Here is an 18,591-nt window from a genome sequence, read left to right as displayed (position 1 = left end):
ATAGGTAATCGCCCTATGCGACGTAGCTGCGGGAAACTAGCTTCAATGTCCAGTTTCCTTCCACATGATTTACATGAAGCGATCCAGAATCACATGGTCTCCGATCCTCCTCCGTCGACCCATGCCATGCCAGATGTAGCCGAAGGTGGCAACAAACAAAGCAGATCCCGGAGCCGAGATCCTCATATCTGTGCCAACTACAGTCCGAAACCTCCGCCAAAAGCAGATCTCCGGGCATTGTCGGCACAGGGGAAGCCATCGGAAGCAGATCTCGAGGGCTTCGAAGAGAGGGACTTGAGGTCTTTGGAGAAGAAAGAATCGGAGAGCAAACGCATCGAGTTGAGATTGTGATCGAGGGAAAGTGGAGATATTTATACGCGTGGAGTCCAAGGAAGACCGCCGGTCCAACCGACCGAGGGGCATTTCAAATGTAATGGATCAGGATGATTCTAGAACCGTCCCTACCAAAAAAAAAAAAAAGTATGTTGCAAAATGTCCTTTGAGGATTAACAATTTCCAAAACATTTTATTAATATTGTAATGTCCAAAATATCTTCTCCCTACTAATGATATGTGATAATTTGATGGAATAAAATGCATACAACAAAATAACAATTAAGAGATTGGATCCCTTAATATATTTTTATTTATATTTAAATAAATTTTAATTTATTTTATTATTATTTTAAAAAAATTATTTATCATAATTTCACATATACATTATTGAATCTTTTTTCTTCCATGCACAATAACTAACACATTTAGTAGCCTAAATATACCACTTAAATGTATTTTTTAAAAAAATAATAAATACAACCCAATTTTTCAAAATCTCAAGAGTAACTGTTGAATTATACTCTCCATTGGCTACAGGTACATAATGATTAATGCTCAGTTAAGTGATCAATTAATCTTCACTAATGCCTCTAAAGCTCACGCTTGTTTCTTGAAAACAATATTTACAATGTGAATTTGGATTTTGCTTCTTCCCTCAGAGATAAGCATCCTGATGTGTTGATGGAAAACTTGAAGTTGCCATGCAATAGTCAATGCCCTGTTGCAAGGCTTCCCCAGACATTGATGCAATATATGCGATCGAATGATGAGGCGGAGGTGAGATTGAGAGTTAAAACTCGATGTGTAATCGCCTCAACTCTGATTGGAATATGGGACTTGACATCAGGGTCCTGTGGGCAAGCAGTCGAATATCCTCTCGCGAGCAGTTGCGGGATATGCGAACGAGTTCCCACAATGCTCCCTCGGTGATCATGTCCTTCACGTTGATTTCTGCATTGCATTGAAAGGGAAAACCATGGTAAGGTTTTGGTCACTGCGATTATTATGGAGATGTTAGGGAGATATTGAAATTTACCGTGTTGAGCCAAGTGACATAATGCAAGCTCAATGTGGCGTCTTATAGGTGAAGCTTCGTGATTCGCGTTTTTTACAATCCAAGGAAGAGTGCCATCCTCTATCAGAAGAGAGACACCTGCCTTATTACCTGAAGAAGGAAACCCACGTGAAATGTAAGTGATCTAAAGGATTTTTTTAGGCTCGGTTCAAGTAAACCCATTGTATGAGTGGGAGAAATGATACACAACAATTGCCATGTTCATCTTAGATGGAAGATCTAAAGACTGCACTGAGATTGTTATAGTTGTCTCATTGGTAAAATTAACTGACAGCCAATTGCGAGTATGAAGTAAAGAAACAAAATAAAGATGGTCTCAAATCTTGATTGATAATCGAGGAACAAGTTTTTACCTTGAGTTGAAGCTCGGGACTCGCACTTTGCAAAATTTGCAATGCCTCGAGCGACTTGTGCAAGAACATCAGGATGTCCACATCTAACCATACCTAGCAAGGCTTTGATGCCACCTTCCCTACTAAGCCTTTTCTGTAGCTTATCTGCAGTTCACAATAAAAATCTCATTTACCATCATCCCTTCGATCCAATGTATGGCAATGGCTAAAGGATCGGTAACTAGTTTTGTCAAAGTGTTGCAATAACATGAATTCTTCGGTAAACACAGAGATCAAATGACCATGCTGCAGATTTAGTATCTATGTAAAACATTGTGAACAAGCTCTCAATTTTAAACTTGATAAGAACTCACGTATGCTCTCTTATAAATAAAATATTAACTTAACAAGTTTGGAAGCAGCAAGCTTGGCTCACTAAATGTTCAACAAAGCTTAATGGTTATATTCTAGATCTTTTCATTCATGCTACCTACTATTTTGGTATAGAATACAAATTATGCATAATTTGTTACAAATGGGAAAATAATATAGGCTGTATTTATTGCATCAATGTTTTAACTAAATATGTATGACAGATTTTTAAAAAATAAGCTTGAACATGTTAATTAAGCTCAATAAGATAAACAAGTAATCTTCAATGCAATAAAGCTTGGCTCGGCTCATTTCAGAAATCTTGACAAAACATATCCAAGGAGGCAAAGTGTGTTGTATTTGTTCGAGTCTCATGCATGATTCCAATTTCAACCCACATTTGGGTGAAGATGGATTTCAAACCCAAGACTTAACAACTTCCAAGGTCCTTACAGACAGAGCTAATTGGCAACCCTGACTATTAGTCCATGTTGAAGTAAAGTAGCGACATTAGCAGTTGAACAAGGATATACTAGAAATGCGTTGGGACTTACCATTCCCACATAAATTAGCAATGGCCCCAGCAACCATTCGAAGTGTCTGGGGGTCCTCAGCATCAGCAGCAGTCACAGATAACAAGCCAATGCCACCTTGTGCCATGATAAGCTCTTGGTTGGTTTCTGTGGATATAAAACGAGTAGAGAGCAGAAATTAGCAAGAGAGGAAAAACTCCCTGCTCAAGAGAGACAAACTTATGGTTCCTAATGGTACAGAATCTGAGTGTGTAGATCAATAATAGGAGGAACTGTATCATATACTTGCCATTCATTGCGAGGTTGGCAATTGCACCAGCTGCTACCCTACGTATAGTTTCATCCTCTGAGCTTCTTAGAAGCATCAGCAACGATGTAAGACCGCCAGCCTCTACAATTTTCTCTTGGTTTGCTTCTGGCAGCAAAACGTATTAACAAAAAAAAATGAGTAGGTAGAAAATGAAATAATAAAAGTTTATAAGCTCAATAGTGAACCAATTAGTGTATATGTCAAAGATGTAAATTAAAAGACACCTTCAGCTGCCAGATTTGCTACAACTTTCACTGCATGAACTCGAACATCAAGATCTTCAGACTCAAGCAATGACAGTATCTTGTGCAAACCCACTGCCAAAAAAAAAAATTTAAAATACAGTAAAAAATCCAACTCAAAAAAAAAAAATCAGTAACTATTGATTCACCAAATAGAACAATCTGTTGATAAATTTTGAAGGAAGATTGGGACAAGCACCTTGTTCAAATAGTTTAGCAATTGAAGCTTTGGGTCCGTTTGCTGAGTCTCTAAGCTGAGAATGTCTAGCTTGAGAAACAAGGGAGTCGAATCCTGTTGATAATTTCCCGGGAACACCTCTGTCAAGACTAGGCTTTGTCTAAATCAGAAACAATCTTAATTAGAAAATAATCCCTTTTAAGCTCGATATATAGATACATTCAAGAAACCTGTCATAGTTGCTGAGGAAATTGTATAAATGTTCCAGATGATTGCGTGGAAATTAATTTATAGGCATGTACCTCATTGGCGTGAAAACTCAATTGCAATAACTGACTTTTCAGAATTGCTATTTCTTCTTCAAGTTTCTTCTTCTGACCAACTTCACTGTCCAGTATCTTGTGAAGCTTCAAAATTTCAGCATTTCCAGCTTCCTAACACCGAAAAAGTGTAAATCATACAGATTATCAGCCAATGTCAGTCAAATTTCAGATATTGATAGGCTTTCTTAACCATATCCAAATGATCCCCCATACCTCTAATTGCTTCCAACGTGATACTTCACTTTTAAGTTTGTTAATTTCATCCTCAGTAGATTGTCGCAAGTGCTTTTCATTTTGAAACTGTCTGACCTCACCAACATCATCTGAGGTAGACGTTGATGGAGCCTTTTTGCCAGAAATTAATAAATTGCAATTATTAGACAATTCAGAGAATATAAAATGTTGGCCAATTAAACATATTAGAAAGTTCTCATATTCATTAGCTACAACTCTATTTTGTGTATGAATATCAAATGCCCATCGCATTTTATATGAACTTGAATGAAAATAGAGAGTTCGCTTCCTCTAATGCCAATATCCTGATTAAGCATCTAAAAGGAAATTTAATCACGACTACACTTGTGCCATACCCAACTAAGCCAATTATATATTAATATATAACGCATCTGATATCTAGTAACAAAGCCCAGAAGCAAGAAAAAAGTAACCGAAACATTGCATGAACATGTAATGAGTATCAGTAGATACCTCTACATTACGTGCATTGTCAAGACAAAGATTTTGATGCTCTGTTCTTGCTTTATCAACATTAGCCTTCCACTTCTCCTCAAGCTTCTTTGCTGAGTCCAAATAATTTTGTTGGAACTTCAGTCTTTCATTCTATATAGAGAAAAATATTAAACTAATCAATAGGATATAATGACTATTTAAGAATAAGATTAAAAATGGAGTCCGTAATCATCAATACAATTAATACAGATTTCAGATACAAGCAAATATCTGCCACATGAGAACAAGTCAGACAATGACCTAAATAAAGAAGCACATGGATATGAGTCGGTTTGCATTAATCTAGTTCAATGCCAATGCAAATTGATCCTTCAATAGGATAATGTGATTTCAACATTTACATCTTGACATTATCCTGAACACAGAAAATCTTCAACATGGAAAGGCATGGACCTAAACAACAATTTTGGACTTCACTGTCGCTTGCATAGATAATTGCACAATATGGCTCTGAAATGAAGTGAAGATTACTCAAAATTAAGGGTCTCCTCCAGAAAAAGGAAAAACACTAGTATATAACTGATTGAAACAATACTTGGAAAGTTGGTGATTAGTAATGATAATTGGACATACAAAAGTCACAAATTATCTGGTATTTACATACAGAAGGCTGTTACTTGGTGGGAATTGACTTAACTCCACTTTAGGTTTACATTCTTTGTACTATTTTTGACAAGAATTTTTGTACCAAAAAAGAGCACCATATTGTATGCCAAAGAAAGAAAAGAAGAAATGTCAGGACCAGATGGACTGTCAAGCGCATTTTATGATGAGTTGTGGAATGAAAGCAGGAGTTCCATTCAAATTCATAAGCCGACCAAATAATATTTTGGATATGATGCAGTGCAGCACAGGAGACTATTAGTATATAACACTAATTATAATTCGTTAAATCAAACATCCAGACAATTTAAGAAACTTTCTTCAAATTATCAATTAACGAGCTGAAGTATAGATTTTTAAACATGCCTCGAGAGAATCTATGTAGCTTCTTTCAGCTTCAGCAATTCGATTCTCTGATTCCATTCTAATTCTCTCAATTTCATCTTCAAAATCTTTCCGCTGCCTTTCATTTTCCGCAATCAATTTATCAAGCTCAATGTCAAGCCTCCTGCACAAACTTTTATAATCGAATTCCTCCTTTAGTTTGACCATGTTCTCTACCTTCATTGCCTGCAATTGAAAAATTAGATTAAAAAGGCTTCTTTTCCAGAGTAAGGCACTCGATGCAGTTAGTGTACCTATCTCAGGAGATGGAAAATATCCAACAAGCGATAAGAACATAAGAATAATTTTAAGACAAGCAAAACTTCAATGTAAAATGATATCCATACCCTCTGTCCAAACATTATGGTGCTCGATGTCTCTCCTCTATGGCGAGGAGATGGACCAATTGTGATCACCAATGAAGTTCTTGCACTGCCTATAAAATATTTGCATTTAATAAAACATGAGAACAAAGGTGGAGCTACTTGTATCAGGCATAGAATCTTTGAAGACTGCCATATGTTATAACTGAATTTATAGGTAAAGGCACAGGTGTAAAACCATTGGAACCCATAAATCAAATTTGTAATCAAAACATTTTTATATGGATAAAAGGGTATAGTAATTAAAACCAAGAGGTGATGATTAGGCAAGATTCAGTTTGAAATTCTGTAATATTTACCAGTATCAGGTATTATTTCATGATTTTTCACAAGCGACAATGGTAGTGTTCACAAAAATTATGCATTGAGTCTAACCATCTAAATTATGGAATTTACCCAAGGGAAAATTTCAGGTGCATAATTAACTGGTAAATGGTAATTCAGAAGGTTCCATATCATACCTCCAAATGAATCTCGAAGAAGTCTTGTAAGCTTAGAATCACGAACTGGAACATGAGGACTATTTTCTGCAAGTGCATTGATGCATTTGCCTAAAGCACTCAGTGATAGATTAATTGACTTTGCTTCTTCTAGAGTGTGTCCCTCACTACCTATAAGAAATTATAGCACAAGAAAATCATCAGACATGTTTGCTAAAAACCATTACCATATATAAAAGAGAATTTTTTTTTTAGGGCTACAGCTACAAGAAGACCATTTGGTTGGCTACAGAAGAATCAAGATTATAATCAAAGAATTGTTGGGAAGATATCTATCCACTTTCGTCTGAAGAACCAGATGTGAATGGAGATGTGTTTCATCATCATTGCAAAATTCTTGATATAACATGATCAGGACATTAATCTTCATACTTTTGGAGGGCACAAAATGTTGCACATTAGAAAGAGAAAAATTGAGCATTTCATTCTGTCTTATTCTTGTTTGATATGATAGAGAAATCCCAAATGGCTTTTGCAACTAAATTTTTGCCAAAATTTCTGGATACAGCGTACAAAATATACCTGACTTGTCAATCCTTTCTGAACCAGCAAGATCCACAACAACTAGTTTGCTCTTTCTAACAATGGGCGGCCTGAATGATGAGACCAAATTAGTGGCCATGCTATTTTCACCATGAAAACTGTGATCAACATCAATTCTTCCTTTCATTGACCTCTTGACATGTACCTGTTATTAGACAGCATAAGTTATTTGTGAAGTTCAAGTTATCACATAAAGATTGATAATCTGTTTTGCTCACAATCAGAATAGCATGGCTCCTAGATGATTCTGTGTTGAGCTTCGTATTAGCAGCAAAACGGTGCGCTTCACCTACTCTTAGGAGTTCCATAAAGCTTTTTTGATCTCTAATTTCTACATTTGTTGCACCTGGTAGTGAAACATCCCCCGTCTTTGGATCTTCTACAATGTTAATGTTGTCATTTGCAGGAATGAGAAGGTCTTGTATGCTTTCCATATAAAGCTATACAAAGCCATAAAAATCAAATGTTAGCCAGAAAGAACGAATTGTACATTCAACCACAACTCTCAACAAATGAAGAGTAAAAGTCTTATCAGTTCTTATGCTTTATAAATCATTATATGGGATACAGAATTAGCCCATTTTTAACAGCAAAGAACCTGTAAATATGATACTGAAACAGAATCGGTCTCTGGTGATGTATCTGCAAGAATGTCCTCCATTGCACGGACCATGATGCCTCGGGCAGCTGTATCTTCTTCTCCAAGCCTCCCAAGAGTAAAAGTCTTCCCAGTACCTGTCTGTCCATAGGCCATAACTGTTCCATTATACCCTTCCAGAACACTCTGTTAAAGAAAGACACTTTGTCACAAGCTGCAATACCAGAATAATATTGAAAGGTAACGATAGTGAGCTTTATGATTATAGATTTGGAACCCAATAGGGATGTTGATGACTCCATTGAGCACGCATGAGAATCAAAGGTGCCTTATATTGGCATATTGGATAAAGATCAAAGACACTTGAATTCTATAGTACAAGAAAGGGGAAATTAAAACAGGAAATACACGTTTAAGAATAAAATAATTACTTGAGCAATCTCAGGACAATATAAAATGGGTGTTTAGCCAAGAGTTGTATAAATATCTAAGAGGATAACAAGAGTAACAAGTATGCATTATTTTTTGAAGCAGTCTAAGGCAACAATGCCTATGAATCACCAAAAATGGATAATTTTAGCTGCATGTAGAAGAATTTGATCAAAGAATTAGAAAATAAACACAACTTTGAATATGATGCCCATAAATAGTCAAACAAATTTTATAGTTTGTCATTGAAATTGTCAGTTAAAAAATTGCATACAAGTTTAAAGGAAGATCTGAAATAGCAAACAAGAATTGACCAAAAAACAAGTTAGAAACATGTGTATCATGCATCCAAATGTACCTCTACAACTGGTTTTGCGACAACTTCATACACACGTTTCTGTGAGGCAAATTCTGTCAGCACCTCATCAAACTCGTAAGTTTCAGAATCCCAGTTATTCTTACGGAGCTTTAACCTTTTGAGCTGCAGCCCACAATTAAATGACAATTATTGACAGTTTTATTAAACTCCCAATATTGTACTGAAGCAACCAAACTAATATAAATTCTCAGACTGCAGTAGTCATAAATTTCTGACTTTGAACATAAAAGCAGGAGGGAAGAACCTCAGGCAGCAATTCAACACAGTCAGCAAAATCAGCATCTGCTATCATCTCCTCTGCATTTCGAGGCCGAAGTCTTACAGCCACTCGAACTCTTCCAGGAACTGTAAAGTGAAATGGAAGAATTTTAACTCTAGAAGTGAAAAATTCAGAAAGAACCAACATGGAAAAAGGTATACTTATTACCAAGCATTATCAAAGTGGCAAACATCACAATACACTTTTATTTCTAGGGTTCTAGTCAAGTATTTTATTAACCAAGGATCATGTTTGTTTTACGTTGTGCCATAGATGAATGCACAACTTTATGACTAATCCAGTCTACTAGTATGACTTACAATGTAAAGAAGTGGAATGCTAGCTATAACATTATCTTGCAGAGTATACCTTCATCAAATCTAATTTTAGGTAAAATATTACCTTTTTGTCATTTTTCTTAGTACTTGTGTAGATTCTAAACCTCAACCAAGCAAGATAGACCAATGGCAAGGCCAAAATTTTTATCCGAACTACGTGAAAAGATCAGACATTCAACATAGGGAGCTAATAGTCTTACAGAAAGAAATGTGAAAACACTGCATCAGAACAATCCATTTCAAAACAATGGAAACATGAGACAGGCGTACAAAAGAGCACAAAATAAAAATAGCAAGAAAGGAATAAAGAAACAAAATAAGGAAATGGAAGAGAAAACATTGGAAATGAGTCCATTTTAGCCACAGATCATCAAGGACACTCAGAATTTTTTCAACTCAAGCCTGAGTGTGATTACAGTTCACCTACCTTCTCCCTCGCTACACTTGGTTCCCACTAAAACATCCAATCTTCACCACAACCACAAAATTAATCAAACAGCAAGAGACAATTATTCCTTTCAGTCATCTCTTTAAGAGCCACCTCATCCATGACTGCATATAAACTCCTCAAAAACTCTTTAAATCTAACTTTCACAAGCGGCTTCAGAAAGCACCATGAACAGAAATGTAACTTATTGGCCAGTTATATAGGAGATAAGTTTGATAGCGGCTGTCCCTTCTTGAATCGAATTGCTTGTGTTGGATCTCTTTTAAAATCATAAGATCCAGCGATCATTGCCTTTATTGAGTCATAGAGGAGGGTGCCCATACTTGGCAACTGACCTAATACAATCAGTTGCACGAGCAAACTCCGTGATTGTGTTCACAGCAGCAATTCATTCACTGAATTATTTCAGGTGCCCGTTTCACTTAGTTATTGCTACGATCATCTCATAGTTGATAGTGTAAAATCAATTTAAGTGCAGCATTGCATTTTTCAGCTATAATCATCTCAAGTACCAACACGGAGAGAATAAAACTAATCATAAGCTTAGAGAATGGCATTTTGCTATTTTAGGGTAAACGAGAACGGAAAAAGAAAAGATTAACCCCGAAACAGCATCTCTGCCCCTAATGAAAAAAGAAAAGGAGGTGAAAAATAAATTTAAGTCGCATCCAATTCCGGAGACTCAATTAGCCCACAGATCGGCGCAGAATGCGCGATCTAACCAGATCCCAGCAGGGAGAAGAGGAAAGGGAAGCAAGAAATGGACCTCCGGAATCTCCACCAGCCTTGCTGGAGGAGGGCGCCACTGAGACGCCACGGCGGGAGGGGGCGGCGGCAGCTGAAAGCCTGGACTTGGTGGAGGGCTTGGGCGTGGTGTATCCGGCGGAAGACGGGAGGCGATCGACCTTGGAGGCCACCTTCACCCCTCCATTCCGGTAGCTCCCCGACGCCATGACCCTCGTGCAAATTTTTCTTTAAAAAAATACCAAACGTGTAGCCCTTTTGCCCTTTTCGCTACTCCGGCGCCGTCTCTCCTATTCCGCAGTAATAAAGCGCTTCTCCCTGCTCAGTCGCCAGGCAGGGAGGAGACCGGAGACGAGGAGCAAGAAGAAGAGCAGGCGATCGTCGAGGAAGGATGCGGAAGGGGAGAGAGAGAGAGAGAAAGAGGAGATTCAAATCAAAGGGAGAAGAGAGAGCAAAAGAGGGTAAGCGTAGTTGGCGTCGGCTGGCTGGCTTGGAGTTGGGAAGCGGCGTCGGGCCCACTAGAAGAGGGAGAGACACAAGACTGAAGAAGTACAACTTTTATGGAAATTGAAATATTTGTCAAAATATTTTTATTCTTGGTGTTGCAATTTGCTTATTTTCAGGGTTCTTTTTCTATAACTTTTTTTTGCTTTTTCTCTGATCGATTGTGGCTTTTTATGCTACTTTCTAACTTTTGCCTCCAAAATCACTCGAACTCCATTTCTCTGTTTAAAAAAAAACAAAATACAATTATATGAAATATTATTTTTAAAAAATCTATTAGGGTGTCGTTCAGATTAGGAATGTTAAAACTTATTTAATAAAATAATTAAATTTAAAATAATTATTTAAATTTGATTTTATTTTATTTTAATAAGTTTAAGTTTGGTTAAACTTAATTTCGGATTAGATTCTTTATATGTTATTACGTTTTCAATTTAAACATATTTGATTAATTGTTGAGTTTGATATCGTACAATTCAAAAGTTTTATTTATTTAATAAGAGTTTTGTTGGGGGATTTTTATTCATATATATATATATATATTAAATAAATATAAATAAACTCTTATTAATTTAACATCAAATTTACTCATAAACCTTTAGTTCACCTCCCTAGTTTAGATTACTGATTTTTTTGATTGATTTTAAAAATTATTTTTTAATAATTTAATCGACGAGTCACATTCATACATCCTCGAGTCACATTCAAGAAATAAAACAATTAGTTACTAATTAATAACTAAATTTCTTAAAGGAGGCACAATACTTTCACATAATCCAAAGAACTTTTTTTCCATATATATATATATATATATATATATATATATAGATATATATATATATATATATATATATTCAAAACAACTCTTTTACCAGCAACTCTTTTTTCATTTTGTTCCACCACAACAATAACAAGAGGAGTGAATTATTCTTTTCTTTTTTTCTATTTCATTAATTGAAGGAAGGAAGAAAAGCCGTAAAATATCAACTTTATTTTATTAGATTGTTAGTTATGATAATTATTTAGATTGGAATGGATATTTTATATTTAGGAATACTAAATATTATGAGGAAGCAAGATTACAAAATGATTTTTTGATTTAAAGTCATAATAAGCTCTGGATCAACAAATCGATGTTTTAACTAGAACTCAGAATTAAAATTGAAAATTTTAAATTTAAGTTTATTTTTAACTCTTTAAATTTAAAATTTAGATTTATAGATTGTAAATATCAACCAATGCTAATGTTTAAAAATTTTAAAAATAGTCTCTACTAGTTTAAAATTCTAATGATCACCTAATAGCCTAGTCGTGTGGTCGCTTATTCACAACCATAGTCGCCTAACCACGACCATGGTCAGCTAAGTTGCTTGACAACCTAGCCGCTAGATCACAATTGCTTGGACAGGTCGCTTAGCCATACGATTGCAACTAGCTAGCGATCAAGTAGCCAAGTTGGTCATATGATCAAGTCAAGTAGCTAGGTGGTCGAGTAGGGCGTCATCCATGATCCGACGGATGGAAAGATTTTTTTATGTATATTTTATTTTTTAAATCAAGAAGTGTATTTTTTTTTTGAGAAAATGTGCCTTTTAAAAAATATAAAACTATGATGTGCCTTTTAAAAAATTTCCAAAGGCCTCTCTGAAAATACCCCCAAAAATGTTATATGACTTTTATTGTTTGATTAATATTTGAGTTCTCTCGTGATTCTCTGCGCTTAGGTTTGACCGGAAGCCGACCTGAACCCACACTTACGTCACAAACTTAGTAACGAAATGATATGCCTGCAGACTGAAAACCATTCAGCGTTCACCAACCAATTATCCGAATGAAGTGACGTGTCAGCTCACGTTGGGTCCCACTCCTTTTCTCCAATAAGGGAACCCAATTAATCTCTTTGCCGGGCAAAGGCAACCGCGACCGCCATGCGGTCGTTACATGGGATGTCGGTGAAAATAATAATAATGATAATACTGATAGTATTTAAAAACTAAATAATAATAATAATATATTAAAAACAAATGTTGTGCTCGAAAGAGAGTCCATATTATTAGATTATCATAGACAATCTTATTTTATTTTACATTTTCTAAAAGATTATTTTCATGACTAAAATCTGTGACATTAAAATTATAAGACATCGACTCATAAAGCTCCCCTCGCGAGATTTATGAAAACAATCATTAGATTTTCTCAATCGAATCTTGGAAGATTTAGACTTTGAGAAAACTTATATTATCAAATTAAATGATGGTAATGTTGATAGCAACTTGTCGCCTACAATATGTCACTTTAGGATCAAACGTCTAACTTTTTATTGTTAAACATTATAGAGAGTATTTTAAGACGATTGGCTTGTTCATCCGGTTAACTTAAGGGGGTGCTTGTTTGGGGGGTTTGGAATGGGAATGAAATGAAACATGGTGCTTGGTTTGGGGAAATGATGGTGAGTCCCACAGATTGATTCCTCTAAACATAGGAATGGGCCATTACCCATAGGAATGGGTGGTATGTGAATCATTCCCATTTCATTATTATTGATAATCATTCCTATTCTCATTCCATTTCCCTTATCCAAACCAAGCACCCCCTTAGTTACAAAAGAATAAGATGATCTTGGTGAATCAATGCATTGAATAAAATTTGATGAAACTAAGTGAAAAGAATCACCTATTAGTGAGATCATCAGCTCACTAATCGACATGGTTTTAAGATTTAGACCAAGAGTTCAGGGCACAAGTGGAGGAGGTCCTAAAGTCGATAATAATGGCAACCTTTTTCAACCAACAAGGTTCACATGACAATGGACCATTCTAGTTTCCTCCTGTATGAATCATATCGTACCATAGATCTCAATTTTGAGGGAATAAAAAGAATACGATAGCGATGAGAATAAACTTCTTCGTTAGCGTGTACTTTGAATCTAGATCGCTTATCGTTCGACCACAGTCAAACCATCTAGTATGGCTTCAAAATTGAGCAGTGATTTGTTGCAATGAAACAAGTTCTTGATATGAAAATACCAGAAATATTGGGACCATTCCACGTACCTTTGTGGCAAACAAGGGGGCAGGGTAACATGTAGTTCATATGGATTGCAGAAATAACAAAGAGTTCTTTGTCATATCCTAAACGGCGATAGCACATCTTCCTACATCGAATAGTAGATTAGCCATAATGCATCTAGACTGAACTCGACTCTTGGATGATCCGACATTCTCAAGTAATAACGATACGCACAAGCGAGAATAGACATTTACATGAATTGTCTTTAGCCTAATCTCCTCCATGGTATATTGATCAAAATGCACCTAAAATGAACTTCTGTGTGTTTCTGACATTCTCAAAGTAGTAATGGTACGCACTGACAGCGAAACAAGTCTAAATGATAAGAGAGTATGAAGCTCATGAAGACTGTTATAAGTTTTTGATCAAGAAGGATAAGTCAATGGCTTGCTTAAAAATGGAGGGAGACAAGAAAGATTCTCCTTTGTCCTAATCATCATTAAGAGTAAGAGTATAGGTCTGGTGATCTACTTTGAGAAGTATATGGACAAATGTGCGGCATCTTCAGCCAAAAATAGTAAGAGTAAAATGACTACAAGATAAAGGGTAAGAGAGGCATACAAGGACTTGGTTACAACCCCATATCGAGAAAGACAAGTTGTCAGCAAGCTGAAAACATGTGGAAACATGAATTACGATAGCAATTTAGAAAATGGGTTAAAATATTTTCATTGCACACATTATACGACATACTCTACACTGAAATATATAACCATGCAAAGTTTGGCAACCAACGACGTCAAATAAATAAAGCAATGTTCAATAAGTAATTGATATGCTGGCAGTCCGTTGAATCAGAAGTCGATTCTGAGGTTCCTTGTCTCAGAAATGGGTGCCCTCTGCAGGTTGAACCAGTTTGCGATTGTGAGAGGAAGCCATTTCCTTCTTGAGCTGGGACAAAATATGCTCCATTGTATAATTTCTTTGCCAATTTCCGAGAACTGGAAACTTCCTTGGATCAACCTGATGTATAAAGCAAACATCAGCATACGAGAGAATAATTTGATAACTGTGAAAACACTGCATTTTGGAATGCATAGGATTACCAATCCAGTGTCAGGATTGACACAGGTCATGTTAATACGGGAATGGAATCGAACACTAGGTGGTTTTTCTGGATAGTCCTTGTCACAGAACAACTTGAGCTGATAGATGCGGCCCTCATGGACGGTCTGTGAATGTGATGCAGAAATAAATGAGAATTGCTGAAATATGGCAATAAGCAATTGGAGATAAAACTAGAGTCAGCTTACATTATGAGGACCAATTATTGTTCCAGTCCAGGATCGCATGTAAATGTCATCTCCATCATCCATACCATAACTTACAGTCCCATCGCCAATGCCTTTTTCTCCTCGTTCGAGCTCTTCAAGCAATCTGAAGCTACGAGGAACTGCAAGAGAAGTAAAAAAAAAAGTAATGCTATGATAACAACAGGAAACCAGTCTAACCAAATGAGTGAATTAAGAATGAGGAAAAAAAAAGAAGGGAATAACAATAAGACACCTCATAGAAATTTGTAACACTATACCAATAGTCAAGCAGATATCCTAATGCTATCTCTTTTTCAATCTAGTGAAAATGACAAGATATCCAGCACAGAACAACTGGAAATATGAGAGGCCAAGAGCACCATATAAATTGTAGTATTGTACAACAAATAAGGGGCCAAATGAAGAGTGTTTTACTCAGATATAAATCATGGAATAGTGACAATAAGGTTGTTTGGAGTCATTTATCACAGGAACCTAGGGCACAATAAAGCTGTGATCCAAACCTTAGTTACCATAAGGGTTTTATTTTGCAAGATGCATGTAAATTTTGTTAAGATGAGAAAAGAAGGTATTCCTACAAGAGATCAAGAAATCAAATTTGTAATGAATGATCAGGTAGAGAAAGAATGTACTTATGCATAACCACAACAAAATTTTCTCAATCTGAATTTTTTCCAGCAAAAAAAAACTGATAAGTAAGCATTTGTAGTTTTACTAATTTCTGATTCAGAGATACTGGATTCAGAGCATGCTTATATTTCTACATGGAGGTAGGAATCTTTACTGTATTCCTTCTAGGATCTTCTCACGATTTCCAAAAAGATATCAAGTTTGATTTGCACATACTAGCATGCAATTTTTAGTTCGACATCACAAGAAGAAAAGTATTGATTTTAATATTTTTTTCTCAACATATACAAACTATAGGATTCTTATCTTCCCATCAAGGCTTCAGATTGGTAACCACAAGAAAAGGGAATGGACGCGAGGAAGGCGTGCAGTAACCCAATGCTGTTTTTTCTCAAAAAAGGTTTTCCTTTTTCTTTTAAGAAAAACAACACATGCTTTCAGATTCCCACTCAATACATGTCAACAGGCGAAGACACCCATTCACTAGCTTTTGGGGTGAAAGGGATCTTCACCCGAGCTTTGTCCTAGGCAAAGAACTAAGAAATCATGAGGTGCAATATCAAATCTAATAACACATTCTTGGACCACGAGTACCATTGTCCCCACAACAAAGTTTCATAAGAAAAAGGGCAATCAAAATTATTTCTTAGAAAGAATAATCACTGCAAACTACTGTGTAAAGGAAAGATCTTCTCATGTAGGAGCTTACAAGTCCATTTGTTAATAGAACTAATATTATTCATCTCAGCTTGTTGCACAGTGTTGAGGATGAAAATTCGACTAGTTGGCTCAAAGTCCTAAAAGTTAGTTTTAGGCGACAGGCAGCTAGCCAAGCGCAAAGTGCATAAGCAATATGCAAGTGTTATGCAATTGGTATTAGAATAATATTGAAAATTTTACCATTTTATATATGCAACAAAGTATATTAATCAATCAAAATAACTTTGCAATACAAGCAAATAAGTAATAAAAATTTTCACATCTAAACTTGTAAGAAAATACATCATTTTTCATATTGCAATTCTGCAATTTACTAGGAAACATACAATAAAACAAGAAATATGAGTATATAACAATGCATATCGAATCGAACAAATATAAACAAACACATGAAATTCTTGTTTCCACATTGGAACAAAACATACAATAATAATCACATAAAAAATTCGATCCATCTTTAATGGATAGGCAAAGCGGTAGCTAGAACAATGAAAAGGGTAGAAATCAGTTGCAGGAACAGCAACGACGACTGGAAGACAGAAATTCACCGTCTCCAACGATAAAACCGCTATAAGAAAGAAGAATCATGCCAATCCCTAGGTCGAAGCAAAACCCTACGAACCGATTCGTGGCGATAAGGCATTCGCCCACTGATCGAGATGAAAACCCTAATCGTCCGGCTCAGAAGAAAGGGTCAGAAGACTCACCGACAACGCTCGATCCACCGGAACCGCCGAGCGTCATCGAAAGTAACTTGTTCTCGCGCGGCGGATGATTCGCCCTCGAGCTTCGCGGCCTCCTCGCAAGCACCGGTGGAGGCGGCAGCCGAAGATGGATGTTGGGCCTTCAACACGATGCGGTATATTTATACGGTTTGGATCAGAAGACCTCGTTGATCTACAAAACCGGACCGAAATAATGAACCGATCGCGCCCTGTTATTTTGCAGCAGAACTAGCAATAATACGGGATAATACGTTAAAGTGTCCCTATTGTTTACATCTTTTTTTCATTTATGTCCCTCAAAAAAAAAATTTCACCATTTATATCGCTCATCCATAATTTATTGCCAGGAACACGTTCCTACCGTCAACTACTCTGTTTAGATTTAACATACATGAGTCGGGAAAAGCCCATAAAATATTTTCAACCGTCTTATTTCTACATTTCAAATCCTAATCTCCAAAATTGATGGTCTCCTTCCTCCCAACTCCCTCTCACAAACTTATGATCGGTGTTTGATTTTGGATGACGACGACAAGAGAGCATCGTTGCAAAAAGATTTCTTCCTCGAAATACATAATTTCCAACGGTTGAAAACCTCATTTTAGAATGCTACGACTCCCAACTTGGAGTTCAATTTAAACTTCTTGACAAAAGTTTTTCCCAACTAACTCAAACTATCCATTCTATTACCATTATTCCAAAAACATCCTCTGTGTTCCAATTTGAAAGTCTTTATCTGTCAACAACTATCACAATATAATCCATAGGGGATACATGGATCACCCAATCATAACTTTTGTTTCTACATCAACCCCTAAACCTCTTCTTATCCACTTTAGCAAACATAACAGCCAACCCCCATCTAGTGCATGACTTTCGGTGGCAATTTAATCTCATCTCTTAAGCTATAAATCATTCCAACTTTCAAGTCAAGGTTCTTTGTATATTTGTTTGGATTAGACAGTGGCAATTTTTAGGATTTATGATCATCATTATCAGAATCCAAATTATTATCCAAGTCATCACTGTCAACATAATTATCATCGCCTACTTCATTCTGCATCAGAACTAAAACCTTATTAGGAATTCCTTGATGATTAGCCATCGTCATCGCTTTAAACATTCCCACATAATGATCAACATGATTACAAATCTTATCATCTTCCTCAAACTCATAATCACTATCATGAAACTTCTTTTCTTCCTCATAATCATCGCCATCATATATTCCACTTCTCTCTATTTTTGAACATATTTTACCACTGCTACCAATCTCATCATTACATTCATATGCTATATATATCTTCACTTCATGGTTAGTTGAGATGTTATCTATAATTATTTATACATCCACATCATTCTCTAGATATCTACCATTACTTGAATTGGACCTTAATTCAGTTTTTTTGTTACAATATAGTTTCAAACTAAGAAATGAATCTCATCCAACTCTACCTGTAGAAAAATACAAAAAATTAAAGCTTTAATCCAGTAAATAGTTAAATAAAAGATTTTTAGTCCATCAAGAATTAAACAAACAATATAATTTTTTATCACAGAAGAAAAACACCATAGCTAGCTAGTAGTGCAATTCAAAAAGATTCTACTTC

At 35.9% G+C, this 18,591-nt stretch overlaps 2 protein-coding genes across 2 annotated transcripts; both read right to left on the bottom strand.

Moving 5' to 3' along the window:
• Positions 1-760: 760 nt before the first annotated feature.
• On the bottom strand, positions 761-10,561 carry LOC121971311 (kinesin-like protein KIN-UB). Its single transcript, XM_042522509.1, has 19 exons — positions 10,082-10,561; positions 8,515-8,615; positions 8,250-8,372; positions 7,463-7,648; positions 7,083-7,304; positions 6,844-7,009; positions 6,283-6,432; positions 5,786-5,874; positions 5,421-5,624; positions 4,410-4,541; positions 3,915-4,046; positions 3,681-3,812; positions 3,400-3,538; positions 3,183-3,275; positions 2,938-3,063; positions 2,670-2,795; positions 1,765-1,908; positions 1,373-1,501; positions 761-1,287 (listed from the first exon to the last, which is right to left on the bottom strand). The coding sequence occupies exons 1-19, from the start codon at positions 10,266-10,268 to the stop codon at positions 1,127-1,129; spliced, it is 2,742 nt and encodes a 913-aa protein (XP_042378443.1). The 5' UTR covers positions 10,269-10,561; the 3' UTR covers positions 761-1,126.
• A 3,715-nt stretch (positions 10,562-14,276) lies between these two features.
• On the bottom strand, positions 14,277-17,119 carry LOC121971310 (ubiquitin-conjugating enzyme E2 variant 1C-like). Its single transcript, XM_042522508.1, has 4 exons — positions 16,964-17,119; positions 14,886-15,025; positions 14,679-14,804; positions 14,277-14,595 (listed from the first exon to the last, which is right to left on the bottom strand). The coding sequence occupies exons 1-4, from the start codon at positions 16,998-17,000 to the stop codon at positions 14,455-14,457; spliced, it is 444 nt and encodes a 147-aa protein (XP_042378442.1). The 5' UTR covers positions 17,001-17,119; the 3' UTR covers positions 14,277-14,454.
• Positions 17,120-18,591: the final 1,472 nt, after the last annotated feature.

This window comes from Zingiber officinale, chromosome 4A (assembly GCF_018446385.1).
Source record: "Zingiber officinale cultivar Zhangliang chromosome 4A, Zo_v1.1, whole genome shotgun sequence".
In the NCBI taxonomy this organism is placed as follows: Eukaryota; Viridiplantae; Streptophyta; class Magnoliopsida; order Zingiberales; family Zingiberaceae; genus Zingiber; species Zingiber officinale.
This window is presented reverse-complemented; position numbering and strand designations above follow the sequence as displayed.

What these genes read in the sequence shown, in the direction of transcription:
- LOC121971311 (XM_042522509.1), bottom strand. Translation starts at nt 10,268, where the DNA reads ATGGCGTCGGGGAGCTACCGGAATGGAGGGGTGAAGGTGGCCTCCAAG. An exon ending in GCTACATAGATTCTCTCGAG is followed by an intron (nt 4,542 to 5,420) that starts GCATGTTTAAAA and finishes TTCTCTATATAG; the next exon opens with AATGAAAGACTGAAGTTCCA. An exon ending in CACGTTGGAAGCAATTAGAG is followed by an intron (nt 3,813 to 3,914) that starts GTATGGGGGATC and finishes TTTCGGTGTTAG; the next exon opens with GAAGCTGGAAATGCTGAAAT.
- LOC121971310 (XM_042522508.1), bottom strand. Translation starts at nt 17,000, where the DNA reads ATGACGCTCGGCGGTTCCGGTGGATCGAGCGTTGTCG. An exon ending in CGGTGGATCGAGCGTTGTCG is followed by an intron (nt 15,026 to 16,963) that starts GTGAGTCTTCTG and finishes CTTCTCTTGCAG; the next exon opens with TTCCTCGTAGCTTCAGATTG. An exon ending in CAATAATTGGTCCTCATAAT is followed by an intron (nt 14,805 to 14,885) that starts GTAAGCTGACTC and finishes TCACATTCACAG; the next exon opens with ACCGTCCATGAGGGCCGCAT.